This window comes from Elephantulus edwardii, unplaced genomic scaffold, assembly GCF_000299155.1.
Source record: "Elephantulus edwardii isolate Elephantulus edwardi_28Jun2011 unplaced genomic scaffold, EleEdw1.0 scaffold00020, whole genome shotgun sequence".
NCBI classification, from domain to species: Eukaryota; Metazoa; Chordata; class Mammalia; order Macroscelidea; family Macroscelididae; genus Elephantulus; species Elephantulus edwardii.
The window spans coordinates 14,906,090-14,920,609 of record NW_006399770.1 but is presented as its reverse complement, the minus strand read 5'-3'; the positions used below and the strand labels follow the sequence as shown (position 1 = coordinate 14,920,609).

General features: G+C 39.0%; 1 protein-coding gene across 1 annotated transcript; it reads left to right on the top strand.

Moving 5' to 3' along the window:
• The first annotated feature begins 2,792 nt into the window (after positions 1–2,792).
• On the top strand, positions 2,793–7,803 carry EXTL2 (exostosin-like glycosyltransferase 2). The gene is made up of 3 exons (XM_006882449.1): positions 2,793–3,216; positions 4,449–4,519; positions 7,315–7,803. The coding sequence occupies exons 1-3, from the start codon at positions 2,823–2,825 to the stop codon at positions 7,801–7,803; spliced, it is 954 nt and encodes a 317-aa protein (XP_006882511.1). The 5' UTR covers positions 2,793–2,822.
• The last annotated feature ends 6,717 nt before the right edge of the window (positions 7,804–14,520 follow it).

Here is a 14,520-nt window from a genome sequence, read left to right as displayed (position 1 = left end):
TGGGTGCCATTTATGGTCTCTTTAGGGTATATTCCCAGTAGTGGAATTGCTGGGTCAAATGGTATCTCTATTTGCAACTTTTTGAGAAAGCGCCACATCGCTTTCCACAGTGGTTGCACCATTTTACACTCCCACTAACAGTGAATAAAACCAAAACCAATCAACAACACAGCAAACTCGAACTCATTCCATGCCGTTGAGCTGAGGCTTCTGAGGCTGTAGATCACAGGAGAGGAGATTGCCTGTCTTTCTGCCTCTGAGTCACTGATGGATTGGAACCCCGAGAGAGGTGCCATCTTTGGGTTAACAGTACCATTCACTGTGATTTACATCCCCAGAGCTCTCTGCCTGTAAAGATTACAGCCTAGGATTCCTATAGGGCAGTTCTCTGTCATAAAGATTGACCCTAGAGTAGAAATTGACTTGCATACAGCATGTGACTTGCCTGATAAATAATAAACCACTCTAATAGAAAGAGATAGAGGTTGTTAACAATTATAGTTTGCTTGGCTCCACAGTCAACACTCTTAAAACCAGCAGTCAGGAAATGAAAAGATGAATTGCATTGGGAAAATCTGCTGTCAGGGACCTCTCCAGAGTACTGACAAGCAACCATGTCAGTCTAGAGACTAAGGTACACCTAATCCAGGCCATGATCTTCACATTTACTTGCTATGCATCAGAGAGCTGGACAGTGACTAAGGATGACAGAAGAATAGATGTCTTCAAGTTGTGATGCTGGAGAAGAACATACCATAGACTGCCAAGAAAACAAATATGTCTTTCTTGGAGAAGGTGAAACCATGTCTCTCCTTGGAGGCTAGGATTTTGAAGCTTCATCTCACATACTTTGGGCATGTGGCCTGGAGAGACTGGTCCTTGGAGAAGGGCATCATGCTTGGGAGGGTGGAGGGCCAGTGCAGCAGAGGAAGACTCTGGATGAGATGGACTGATAAAGTGACTAGGACAATGGGGGTTGGTGTGTCGGAATTAGTGAGACTGGCTCAGGACAGGGCCGGGTACAGAGCTGCTATATATAGATTTGCTATGGGTTATAAGTAAATCGACAGCACATAACAATAACAACAATTGTTTGTAGCTACTATTAATGTTATTTTTATCAGTTTTATATATTAGAGTTCTATACATAATTATATTTGGGGAAAAGGTTTGCTAACTTTTTACTTTTAGAAAAAAAACCCTAAAATTAGTACTCTACTGACAGGAAAATGCAATCCCAGTTTCCTTGGAATCCCATGAAAATATAATCTATGTTCCAAATTTTTAGTAATGCACTGAGGGCATATTTTAAAATGTACTATCGTCTCTCAGACAGCTCTGATGCGCTAGCATTTAAGGAGTTGTGCTCACATTCCAAAGGCAAGATGTTTGAATCTACCAGATGCTCCACAGGAGAAAGATGGAAATGTGGGTTATCATCTCCCATGTTTAAATATATAAAGATGTTGTTGTTCTTTTTATGTACTGTCGAGTAACTTGCAACTCCTAACAACCTCATGCACAAAGCTCTGAACTCTGCTCTGAGCCAGTCTCGTTATCTCTGACATACCTACCTCTGTTGTCTCAGTTACTGAATCAAACCATCTCATCCGGGGTCTTCCTCTTCTGTACTGTCCCTTGAACCTTCCGGGTGTGGTACCCTTCTCCAAAGACTGACCAAAGTATGTGAGACAGAGTCTCAAAACTCTTGCCTCCAAAGATCTGGTTAGTTTTACCTTCTCTAGGACAGACCTGATGGTTCTCTTGGCAGTCCATGGAATGTTCAAAACTCTTCTCCAGCACCACAACTCAAAGGCATCATTTTTATGTTATCCTTGGTCATTGTTTACAGCTCCAGTGGCCTAGTGGTAAGAAATTGCAGTGCAGTCCCAAAGAAATACAGTTGAAATACACCAGCTGCTCCACAGGAGAAGGATGGACAATCTCCTGTGCAGTTAACACACGTACACATTTTTATATCTCCTTACTGGAGACTAAGGTGCATCTGTACAGGCCATGGTCTTTGCAATCACTTGTTATGTGTCAGAAAGCTGGACAATGACCAAGGAGGATAAAAGGAAATTTGATGCTTTTGAGCTTTGGTGTTTGAGATGAGTGTTGAGGGTACCGTGGACTGCTAAGAAAACAAGCAGATTCATCCTGGAGAGGGTTAAACCAGGCTGTTCTTTGGAGGCAAGGATTCTAAGGCTTCATCTGACATACTTTGGTCATGTTGTAAGAAGATACTAGTCCTTGGAGAAGGACATCATTCTTGGGAGGGTGGAGGGCAGGCGCAGGAGGAGAAGGCCCTCTATGAGGTGGATTGATTCGGTGACTGGGGCATTCGGGATGAGTGTGTTGGAGACAATGTGATTGGCACAGGACAGAGCAGAGTTTAGGGCTGTTGTATATTGGGTCGCTATGAGTTGCAAGTGACTCAACGGCACATAACAACAACAAACATTACCTCTGTAAATGTGTCATTTACAGTCTCTGGAAAGCCGACCACTAAAGGGTCAGCTATGATTGTGCTCCAACTCAATTGGGTTGAGAGAGAGAGAGTTCTTTCTGTAGAACATCTTTTGTATTCAGCTGCAAAACAAGCAGATCTAGGTGAGAGGAAATATCAAACTCTACTCTCTATTTCTTAGACCACATCATCTAGAAGGAAAAACTGAATCTGAAGCAGTTAAAAGAAAATTGATTTCTCACTAGAAAAATAAAATGAAAAGCACTGGGACTAGTAAAAATAATTTTGTTTTACTTTTTTTCTTTTTTCCTGCTCTAGGTGTTGCCACATCTGCAAACTTCCCGGGAGAGTAATGGGGATCCGAGTGCTTCGTTTCTCTTTGGTGGTTATCCTTGTGCTGCTCCTAGTGGCTGGTGCTTTGACAACTCTACTTCCCAATATCAAAGAAGACAAGATGCTCGCTTTGCGTCGGGAGGTAAAATCACAGGGCAAGTCTACTGTTGATTCCTTCACTCTCATAATGCAGACGTACAACAGAACGGATCTCTTGTTGAGACTTCTAAATCATTATCAGGCAATACCACATCTGCACAAAGTGATTGTGGTGTGGAATAACGTTGGCGAGAAGGGACCAGACGAATTATGGAATTCTCTAGGACCTCACCCTGTCCCTGTGATCTTCAAAGCACAGATGACAAACAGAATGAGAAATCGACTCCAGGTCTTCCCTGAACTGGAAACCAGCGGTGAGTTGCAGCTTGGTTCTCAGCCTGTGAGGGTGGCGAAGAACCAGAGCTAGGAGTGAGGACACTGTTGGCTAGCCCTCTCCTTACCTTAACTGTTTGAAAAATACTGGAGAAATGAACTGGAAGAAATCATTATGATGTGCTTAAGGATAGTTCTCAAATTGTCAAGAAGTGGTTTTCTGGGGAAGAAATCATATACACCTTGTAATAATTGCAGTGGGGGTTGTAGTAATAATGGGGGTTGGTGTGTCAGAATTAGTGAGACTGGCTCAGGACAGGGTAGGGTTCAGAGCTCCTGTACATAGGGTCACTATACTTCACAAGCAGGCAACTCAATGGTACATAACAAAAATAACATACTATATTGATTGGGTTTATTTTTTATTTAAGCCTCTTGTTTAGAGTCAACAAGACCTCAGGGAGGGCCTTTGTATTTAAAGTTGGTTGGTACTATATGTTAGAGGAACAGTCTTCTTAGTGGTACAGCACTCTTCTGTCAATATGCTGTACTGAGGTTGCTGTGCTGCTGAACCTTGTGCCATTGATTGGGATGTCAGATGCCATAACAGTTACCCATGGTGGACTGTGTCTGGTGGAGCTCCAAGTTTAAGACAGGTTTGGAAGCAGCAGTGGCATCCACTTCCTAAACAACATGCCTCCAGAAACTCTAATGAACTTAGACAAATGTCAATAGTCATATAAAGGCTTTGGGCCTTTTGCTCATAGGGTCGCTGAGTTGTGCTCGACTGAAAGGCAATCAACGACAACAATAATGACAAAATTTAATTTTGTACAAAAAGATATGTTGTAATTCCTTATTATTACATTGGGGAAGGTAGGGAAGTGCCTCTTTGCTTATCCTTGCTGTATTTTCTGCCACCACCCTTTGTACCCATTCACAGTTATTTCATAAGATGGTAATTTGCTTAAAAGAACCTCATAGTTGCTTATTTCATTTCATTAGCTTTTTAGGTGATGGATACTAGGCTAACAAGAGGATAATGTTAACCTGAAGAAGTTTAAAATCAGTTGCAGTTTAAGTAAAAATTTTCTCTGGTAATAAGTCTTTCCAAGAACACATTTATGTACTAATTAGGCCAGCACATGCATTATTTGAATGATTTTATAGTGACACCATTTGAATGATTTATATAGTGACACCATTGTTCCTCACTACATTTGTTTTCATTTCTAATCTTAAATTTATGTTACTTTTTTTGCTCTTTTTTCAGCGGTGTTAATGGTGGATGATGATGTGCTCATTAGTGCCCAGGACCTCATTTTTGCTTTCTCTGTTTGGCAGGTAATGTTGCTATATCCTTAATAAAAGCATCTGTATAATTTCTTAGATAGTACTTAAAACGCCCGTCATGGTTTAGCATGAGAATTAACTAAAACATTATAGAATAGATTATCTAAAAGACAGACATTTTTTATGAGTAAGATTTTCTATGTTTAAAAGCAAACCTGTTATGATGTCTTCTATGTAGATTTGATTTCTGTTTTGTTCTATCATGGAGAATAAAGAGAACTACCTTCCAGAGAACAAGGAGAAAATAATCTGTGCAGCAAAAGCTAGAATGCAGAGAAGTGTTTTTTACAAGACCACAGATGTGTGGCAAATGAAAAAGAAATGTGTTTCTAGAACCCATTCGTAGGTAGGTTTGTTTTTTTTTTTATAGAAAGCATTTATTATATTTACAAAATTTAATCTCGTTTCAGCAATCAGTGTTTAAAATTGTGCAGTGACAATCCTCCCTGCACTATTGTAATGGCAGGTTTTTATTTTCTAAATCATGGTTGGGATAAGCAAGCATATGTTCCTTGCTTTTCTAAAAAAACAACACTCTGCTACTGAGCACGAGTTCCTAACAGCTGGATTTTACACATTGCACCACAATTACCTGAAACCAGAACTGCATACAAATACCCTGAAGCCTTCTCAAGTAATTAAGCACTGCGCTTCCAAATAAACGGTCTAATTTGTGCTGTAGTGACTTTACTTAATTAGCTACTTGGGATAAAACAGCATGAGATATTAATAGTAAGTGATCATAGTATTCTGCAGACATCAGCATTATTAAAACTTTCGTTGTTAACTTCCTGCCTGGTGTACTGATCAACAAATTGATTTTTCTACCTTATCAGCAGTTTTTCAGTCCCTGCAAATAAAGGCTGTTTAGGCAAAAAGTTTTAAAGTAGTTCTCCAGCTGAAGGATTTTTACTTAAAGTAAAAATTCAATTTACCCAAAATGTAAGGGAGGGGAGAAATACACTAGTTGTGGTTCATTAGAACAGTCTGAGTAGACCATAAGTTAAAGGCAGTAGGTGGCATAGTCCACAGACAGCTGGGCTGCTAACCCAAAAAGAGCATCTCCCTGAAAGTTCGAATCCACCAGAGGCTCTGAGGAAAAAAGATGGGTGGTCTCCTCCCATGTAACTTACAGCCTCCAAAAACCCACTGCAGAGTTAGCTGTGGGTCAGTTCTGATGTGACAATAATGAATGAGTGAGTGAAATACAATATGGGATTTTCTTCATAAAAAAAAATTAAAAATGTCAAGAACAATTTTAGTTCATTACCCAATTATTATCTGACTCCTGTAACTCAATGCAGTCAGTACTGATAAGTCCCCCCCACACTGTAACTTGTTTATACGTGGGCACACCACGTTAGAAGAGACTGCTGAGGTTTCTGTGCTTCCACGCCGACCCTATTATCTCCATTTGCAGTGCTTTCCTTTCCCTTCCTTCCCTCCTGCTTTTGTTGTTAGTGGCTGCAGGGTAGTTCTGATTCAGGGGTCTCCGTGTGTCCTGAGAACAGCTCTCTGGGATTTCAAAGTTGTGACCCTTCAGTGATCAATCTCCAAGCCTTTCTTCCAAGGCATCTCTGGATGGGTTTGAACCACCAAGCTTTTGGTTAACTGTTTGAATTTCCCAGCCACTTCCCTTCTTCCAGACAACTAGATTTCCACCATCCTTCCAGATCCCATAGATGGTGCATCCCCTCTGGTGCCTCCCAGCATTTATCCCCTGTTCTCTGACCTTCTCCTGTGTTTGCCAGAAATGTAATTGTCCTTCTATCCTCCATGTTCCCATCAGATTTTACCCACTGTACTTACAATTTCGTCTCAGTAATCTCATTCTTGTTCATAGAGCTATATATTATTCTGGACTGTGAGTTCTTTGGCAGAGAATTTAACCCAGCCCACCCATTCCCAATTTTAAAATTTTCTTTATTAAGTATAAAACTCAAATTATTAATGAAATTGAGAGGAACCTCTTTTAACCCGTTGTTGGTGTTGTTGTTGTTGTTGTTGTTGTTGTTGTTGAGTACTATCGCATCGCAGCCGACCCATAGCTAACCCTCCCGCCCGCGGGTTTTCAGAGGCTGGGAGGAGATTATCCGTCCTTCTCCTGCTGAGCAGCTGGTGGATTCGAAGTGCTTATATTTTTTTCTATGCTTCATTTCTTAAAAATTATGTTAGCTGAGTTTGGGTTGTGTTTTGTTTGTTTGGTTGGTTGGTTGGGTTTTTTTCCCAATCCCTCTCACTTTTACATTTTTACTACCGTTTTTACTTTTCTTATTTTCAACTATTCTGACAGATCTGTTATCTTTCTATAAAAGAAACAACCAAACTGTAAAAGAACAAAATATTGTCTAAATATATTGCTTAAAATTAACTTCAAGAGCATTGGAAACAATAAATTCACATTATTATGTCCTGCTATAAGATTAAAAAACTTCTTCAAAGCAAGCAGTTAAGTCTTACCATCTCCTATAAAAAATAGCCTTTTCTGTCTAGTGTATACTTCGAAAATAGAACTGTGGTGACTGGGACTTGTTAATTTCAGGTAATGTTGGAAATAGGAGAACATTTTTGAGGTCAGACAATTTGGTTGGGAAAGGAATTTCACCTGTAAATTTTTCAAGTCACAGATTCACAGATTTATGACATTTTCAGAGTAAGATAATGCTGTGATAGAAAAGCTAAGGATAAAATTGCCAAAATAGTTTAATTCTGTAATAAATCCTATTTCTCCACCATATTTACCCTGAATAATACCACATTTAATTGTTCTTTCCCTCTCTTTCTAGCAATTTCCTGATCAAATTGTAGGATTTGTTCCAAGAAAGCATGTGTCTACTTCATCAGGTATCTACAGTTATGGGGGCTTTGAGCTGCAAACACCAGGGTTTCAGAATGGTGACCTGTACTCCATGGTGCTGATTGGAGCTTCATTCTTCAATAGCAAATACCTTGAACTCTTTCAGAAGCAGCCTGCAGCTGTCCATGCTTTGATAGATGAAACTCAAAACTGTGATGATATCACCATGAATTTTATCATCGCCAGGCACACTGGGAAGACATCTGGGATATTTGTGAAACCTGTCAACATAGTCAGTTTAGAAAAGGAAACCAATGGCGGCTATTCAGGAATGTGGCATCGAGCAGAGCATTTCCTACAGCGGTCTTACTGCATAAATAAGCTGGCTAAGATCTATGATAGCATGCCCTTAAAATACTCCAACATCATGGTTTCTCAATTTGGCTTTCCTTATGCCAACCACAAAAGTAAGATGTAAAAGGCAAAACAAACACAGACAAAAAAATCAAATCTCAAAACTGCTCATTGTTTGAGTTGCTTCTTTGTGTCACCTCCTTGTTTTTGTAGTAAAGCATCATTATGAACTTCATCCATTACAGAAGTCTCTATAAAGGAAAAGAAGTTCAGTGCTTCTAAGACATAAAACTCTATTATCTTGAAAAGCTAAGAAGCTGGTGTCCAGATGGGCCTTCTGGAGAAGAGTCTGTATCCAGGGATTTAGCTCCTTAGTCAGCAATTTTATTGTTTACGTTCTGAAACTATTGGATAATTTCCTTGACTCGTGGCATTTGCCTTAAGGACTCGTATAGCAAGCAAGCAGTTTTCAGGGTCAGAAATTCGAGAGAGACGTTACTCACTTCATTTTCACTGAAGGTTGATTTTTCTCATTGAAGCCTGGGAGCCTCTTAAGCAAAAACTTATAGTAGAAGGAAAAGCCATGTGAATATAGTCTCTGTGAAAAGCCACTGAGAATAGTCTCAGTGTTATATATATAAAAGGAAATTCACAGTTACCATGCTTCCCTTGTGGTTGCTTCAACCAGTCCTCCAGGATTAACACAGCCTCGCATGGTTTTGATGAACCATTAGTACTTTTATGTGTATTGATAGGTCTATTGTTACTGGGAAGGTTACTTTTAGTAACTGAATTTTAGTGTCTAGTTGTTTGCTTCATTTTAACTGCATGGGTCACAAAAAAATGCAGCCTATGTTTCTTATATGCAACTAAAGGAGTAAATATGTTACTAAGTTCAAGTAATGCATTTTGTCCCTGAATCGAACTTCGAGAAATTATGTTATTTCTTAAATTTTATATGAAGTGTTGTCTAAGAAATATGTATAAAATAAGTCTTATGGAAGAATGACCAAGTAGTAACTGACAGAAGTCCTTAGTATCAAAAGATGTTTACTATTAGAACATAGACTATCTGTTGGATACTAGAGAGATTGTGTGTAGTGCACACAAAGTCAGCCTCTCACATTCTGAACTTCATCATTGTTGCTGTTTTTGTTTGCTGAAAAAGATCCAAAGCACTGTTCATCATGATGAAATGCCAGTTTCATGGATATAAGAATAAAATAAATCTGAGTCATAGCAGAGGAATGTAATAGGGGTCTGCATCAGTTAATTGTGAAGATTGCTCACTCTATTGTGTGAGTTGAAGGGTCTGTGTTCCACAGTGTGTGCACCTTAGCCCTTGTTCACTACTGGTGGCAAAGAACACCTAAGTAAATTACCACTTCCAGTGTATTTCTGACAGTGTAATTCAAAGCTGTGAAAACTGGAAAATCATTGTATCTATCTTCATTTTCTGTCAAGGATAGATAATAACATCAATACTACAAATGGATGATTTTAACAAACTCTAGTTTACTCTTTTACAATTTTTGAGGTTGCTGTTTTTGTTATGTCCCGTCAAGTTGCCTCCAACTCATAGTGACCCTAAGTACAAAAGCTCTGAACCCTGCTCTATCCTGAGCCAAGCTTATTGTCTCGGACACACCTACCCCTATTGCCCCAGTCACTGAGTCAGTCCATCTCATCAAGGGTTGTCTTTTCCTGCACTGTCCCTCCATCTTCCCAAGCATAATGTCCCTCTTCAAGGACATGCCCAAAGTATGTTAGATAAAGCTGCAGAATTCTTGCCTACAAGAGCAGTATGGTTTTACCCTCTCTAGGATGAATTTGTTTGTTCTCTTAGCAGTCTGTGGTATATTTAGTACTCTTCTCCAGCACCACAGCCCAAAGGCACCGATTCTCCTTCTGCCATTCCTAGTCATTGTCCAGCTTTCTGATCAAGTAATTGTGAAGACTCTGGCCTGGATCAGGCACACCTTAGTCTCCAGACTGACATCGGTGCTCTTCAGTACTCTAGAGATGTCCCTGACAGCAGACTTTCCCAATTAAATTCGTCCTTTGGTTTTCTGGCTGCTGGTACCAAGAGTGTTGATTGTGGAGCAAGCAAACTAAAGCTGTTAACAATCTGTCTCTTCACCATCTATCATCATGATGTTGCCAATCAGCCCAGTGGTGAGAATCTTTGTTTTCTTGATGTTGAGCTTTAATCCGTATTTAAGGCTGCAGTCCTTGACCTTCTGCAGCAAGTGCTTCAGATCCTCCTCAATTTCAGCAAGCAGAGTTGTGTCATCTACATAACGCAGATTGTTGATGAGTCTTCCTCCAGTCCTGATGCCACATTCCTCCTCATAGACCACAGCCTCCCAAATTTTCTCTTTTGCATTTCTCTTTTTGCATAGATTGAAAAGGTATAGGATGCATCCCTGACATACACCCTTCCCAATTTTAAACCATGCAGTGTTTCCTTGCTCCATTCTGACGATTGCCTCCTGGTCCAATTACACTTTTTGCATAAGCACAATCAAGTGTTTTCCCATTCTTCTCAGAGTCAGCCACAGTTTGTTGTGATCCACAAAGTCAAATGCCTTTGCATAGTCAATGAAACACAGATACACATTCCTCTGGTACTCTCTGCTTTCAGCCAAGATCTATCTAACATTTCCCGGTCCCATGACCTCTTCTAAACCCAGCCTGCACTTCAGGCAGTTCTCTGTTGATGTGCTGTTCTAGTTGTCTTTGGATTATTTTTAACAGAATCTTGCTTGCCTGTGATATTAATGATATTTTTCTATAATTTCCACACTCTTGTTGGGTCACCTCTCTTTGGAATGGGAACAACTTAGTGAACACATTCAGGACAGCATCTGTTGGTTGAAATATGTCAGTTCGTAAGCCATCAACTCTGGGGGCCTTGTTTTTTGCCAGTTCCTTCAGAGCAACTTGAACGTCTTCCTTCATCACCACAGGCTCTTGCTCATACATTGTTTCATGAAATTCTTTTTGGTACAGTGACTGTATACTCCTTCCACCTTCTCTTAATGCTTCCTGGGTCATTTAATATTCTACCCAAAGCATCCTTAAGTATTGCAACTAGAGGCTTAATTTGTTTCTCATTTCCTTCAGCTTAAGAAATGCAAAGTGAGTTTGGCCCTTTTGATTTTCTCACTCCAGCTTGGCATATTTCATTATAATACTTTGCTTTGTCTTCCATACTGCCCTTTGAAATCTTCTGTTCAACTCCTTAATTGCTTGATTTCTTCACTTTGCTTTGGCTTCTCGGTGCTCTAGTGAAATATTAAGAGTCTCATCTGACACCCATCTTGGTCTTCTTCCTCTATGTTTTTAATGACATTTTACATTCTTCATGGAAATATTCTCCATATCCTCCCACAGCTCATCTGGTCTTTTCTCATTAGTGTTCAAGGTCTCATATCTGTTCCTGAGATGGTTTTGAAATTCAAGTGGAATAGACTCAAGGTCAATTTTGATTACTGTGAATTTGATTTAACCTTCTTTAGCTTCAGCTTGAACTTCCATATGAGTCTACTTTTCACAGCTGATACTGAGCTTCTCCAGCAATTCTTCCCACAGATGTAGTCGAACTGATTCCTATGCATACAATCGGGTGAAATCTATCTGTATAGTCTGCATTTATGTTTCTTATAATATTTACAATAAATACATCATTGATTGTACAGAATTTCTTCACTCTGTCTCCAGCATCATTTCTGTCACCAAGTACATGTCTTCCAATTATTAATCCTGCCCTGTTCCCAATTCTTACATTCCAGTCACCCATTCTTATTAATGCATCTTAATTGTAAATTCCATCGATTTCTTCCTATGAGAGTTGGTAGAAGTCTTCTATTTTCTCTTCTTTGGCTCTAGTTGTTGGTGCATATATTTGAATGATAATAGTATTCACTGGACTTCCTTGTATGTATATGGATATTATCCTGTTACAACATTAAATTTCAAGGTGGATCTAGAAATGACTTTTTAACTACGATAGCAATCCCATTTTTCCTCACCTTTTCATCTCTGGTATGTGGATCATATGATTGCTTCAAAATGCCCATGCCAGTTCATCTCATTTCACCAATACCTAGTATGTCAGTGTTTACGCATTCCATTTCCTTCTTCACAATGTCCAGTTTCCCTACATTCATGCTTCTAACATTCCACACTCCTAATGTCTGCTTGCAACTATTCCCTTTCCATCATAGGGAGGTGTTGAATCAGATAGGCAGGAGTGGAAGGGGATGCTGATGGAGTGGGGAAAGATATGGGTCAAGAGACACTTGCCAAATTTGAGGAGCAACACTATTAGTTGGTTCTATAATTGGGAAATGTCTTTCATCTCCTTTCTGTAAAATTCTTGTCTGTCAGATACTGTTCTAAATCTGAGTATTGAAATTAAGATAAACTTGGAAGAAGAATTGGCCATCCACTTCCAAAATAACAGGCCTTCAAAAGCCCTATGTACAGTAGGAAGTTTTGGAGGCTAGAAGTCCAAACTCAGGATTCCCACTGTGTCTCCATCAGCTATAGGGCAATGTCCTTGTATCCTTTAAACACTTGTGGACTCCACATTTTGTTCAAATCTATGTGTATTGACTTTACTCTTCCATTGAATATAGGAAGTTCTCAGCACAGGTATCCCAAGTCCAAAGGGACACTCCATACTTACCTCTTCTTTTTTTGGTGGTACTGAGGTCTCTCTCTCTGCTCACTTCTCTCATCTTACCTTTTGAAGATAAATGGTGATGAAGGTCACCCCCCAGAGAAACTACCCTTACACTGGATCAGGGCTGTGACATAATAAAGTCTAGTATCCTTATCATTGATTGGCTGGTCAAATCACAGGAGATTATTCTATTGTTTCTTAACTGCCAAATTACATTATTGTATATCTGCCAAATCACAGAAAATCATTGCCTAACCAAGTTCCCTATTTTTGGAAAGTGAGATACAATTCAATCCTACAATGGCTAATGTTTCAGTAATGATGTCTCCATGTGGCAAATTCAGTATATATTGTTTGTCATCTAAATGGGGGTGTGTATTTGTCTTACGGTAGTTAGGCAAAACAGGTAGAACTCAGGACCTCATTAAATACCCAATATTGTTCATATGACCCAGCAATTCCACACATTGATGTATATACTCAAAAGATTTGAAAGAAGAAACTTAAAAAGGAACATATACCAATGTCCATCACGGCACTATTTATAATAGCCAAAAAGAAGAAATAATCTAAATTTCCATCAACAGATGAGTAGATAAAATACGTACATACATAGAAAGGAGTAAGAGAAATAATCTTAATACAGCTGCAATATGAATGTATCACTTAAAGATATTATGCTGAGGAAAAATGTAAAAAAGGACGATGTCTGTATGACCTCATATATAAAATATTTTTTTTTAAAAGCCAAGAAAATACAAATGTATAGAAACAAAAATCTTATTAGTTGTTATAAGGGCAAGAGAAAGGGACAAAAGGAGATTAATGGGAATGTATAGCCACTTGTGATCTCTCTCCACAAACTGGATAGCAGACAGCAGTTCAAAGTTGAAGTTGTATTGGCAGAAGTTGTGTGTGTAACAATAAAAAACTAAACAAAAAAAACCCAAAAACACATGAGGTTATTAATGTGCAACCAAACACCTGAGATTTAATTCCTTGGTTCAGAGATTTCAGGTCTTAGTTTAATGGAATACCCCAGTTAGTAGGCCAGTATATTTAGAATTTATGTTCTACCTCCACATGCCTTACATAATGCATGGAATCTTAAAAGTTTTCAACTGGACATATAAGGCACAAAAACTGGTCTATATTTGCATGGAGCTGGGGAGGACAAAGAACAGGACTAAGGATATGCAATGTGTGACTGGGTGCCTCCTTGAACAACTGCCTCTGCCGTGAGACCAGAGCAGGATGGTGTCTGCCTACCATTACTGAACACCTTTGTTCAGTAGAAGAGTCCTCGTCAAAAGAGGAGTAATGAGGAAGAGAATTTAAAATTTTTACAGACTTTAGATTTTGTTGAGCAATGGAGAGTGGATGAACCCATGAAACTATTGCCCTGAGCTAATCTTTAAAGTTAAAAAAAAAATACTCCCTGATCATTTCTTAATACCAAACAGTAAAAAATGTCTATTGTGAGTACTGTGTTCTATTAACAACTATAAGGGATCACATCAACAACAGTAACATGAAAGATTAGGATATTTAGGGTGCAGTAAATTCATTTAAGGAACTCTGGTGGTATAGCCCCTACTATCCCAAAGGCCATGCCTTTCTGGCAGTGTGAATCCACCAGCAGCTTCACAGATAAAAGATGAGCAATCTATGTGATTCAGTGTCAGAATCCCAACGGAAGGTCAGCTATGAGTCAGTTCCAACTCAACAGCAATGAGTTGAGAAGTTTATGTTAATGAGGGAGGAACAACTCAGAAAAGGAGGGCGAGGGTGAAGATTTGCACAGATCAAAGAATGTAATTAATGTACAGATTGTACATTGTATAGGCACAAATTGTACATATAAAACTGTTGATTTAGCATGTTTTGCTGTGTATATTGTCAACAACATCAAAAGAAAATTTAGAAGAAAATTCTATATTGTTAAACATCTGCTTTATTGAGCCTTAGTAATGGGTTGTTTGGGGTCACCAGCGGATAAATAAGTAAACTTTTGCCATCCTTATGTTCTATGTTAAATAAGCAGATTCATGGTTTTGGGGTGTGGTGGGGTGTTGTTTTATGTTATGAATCAATATTTTTTTTATTTTCAATTCCTTAAAATTTTCTATCAGTTTGCATACAAAATTCATA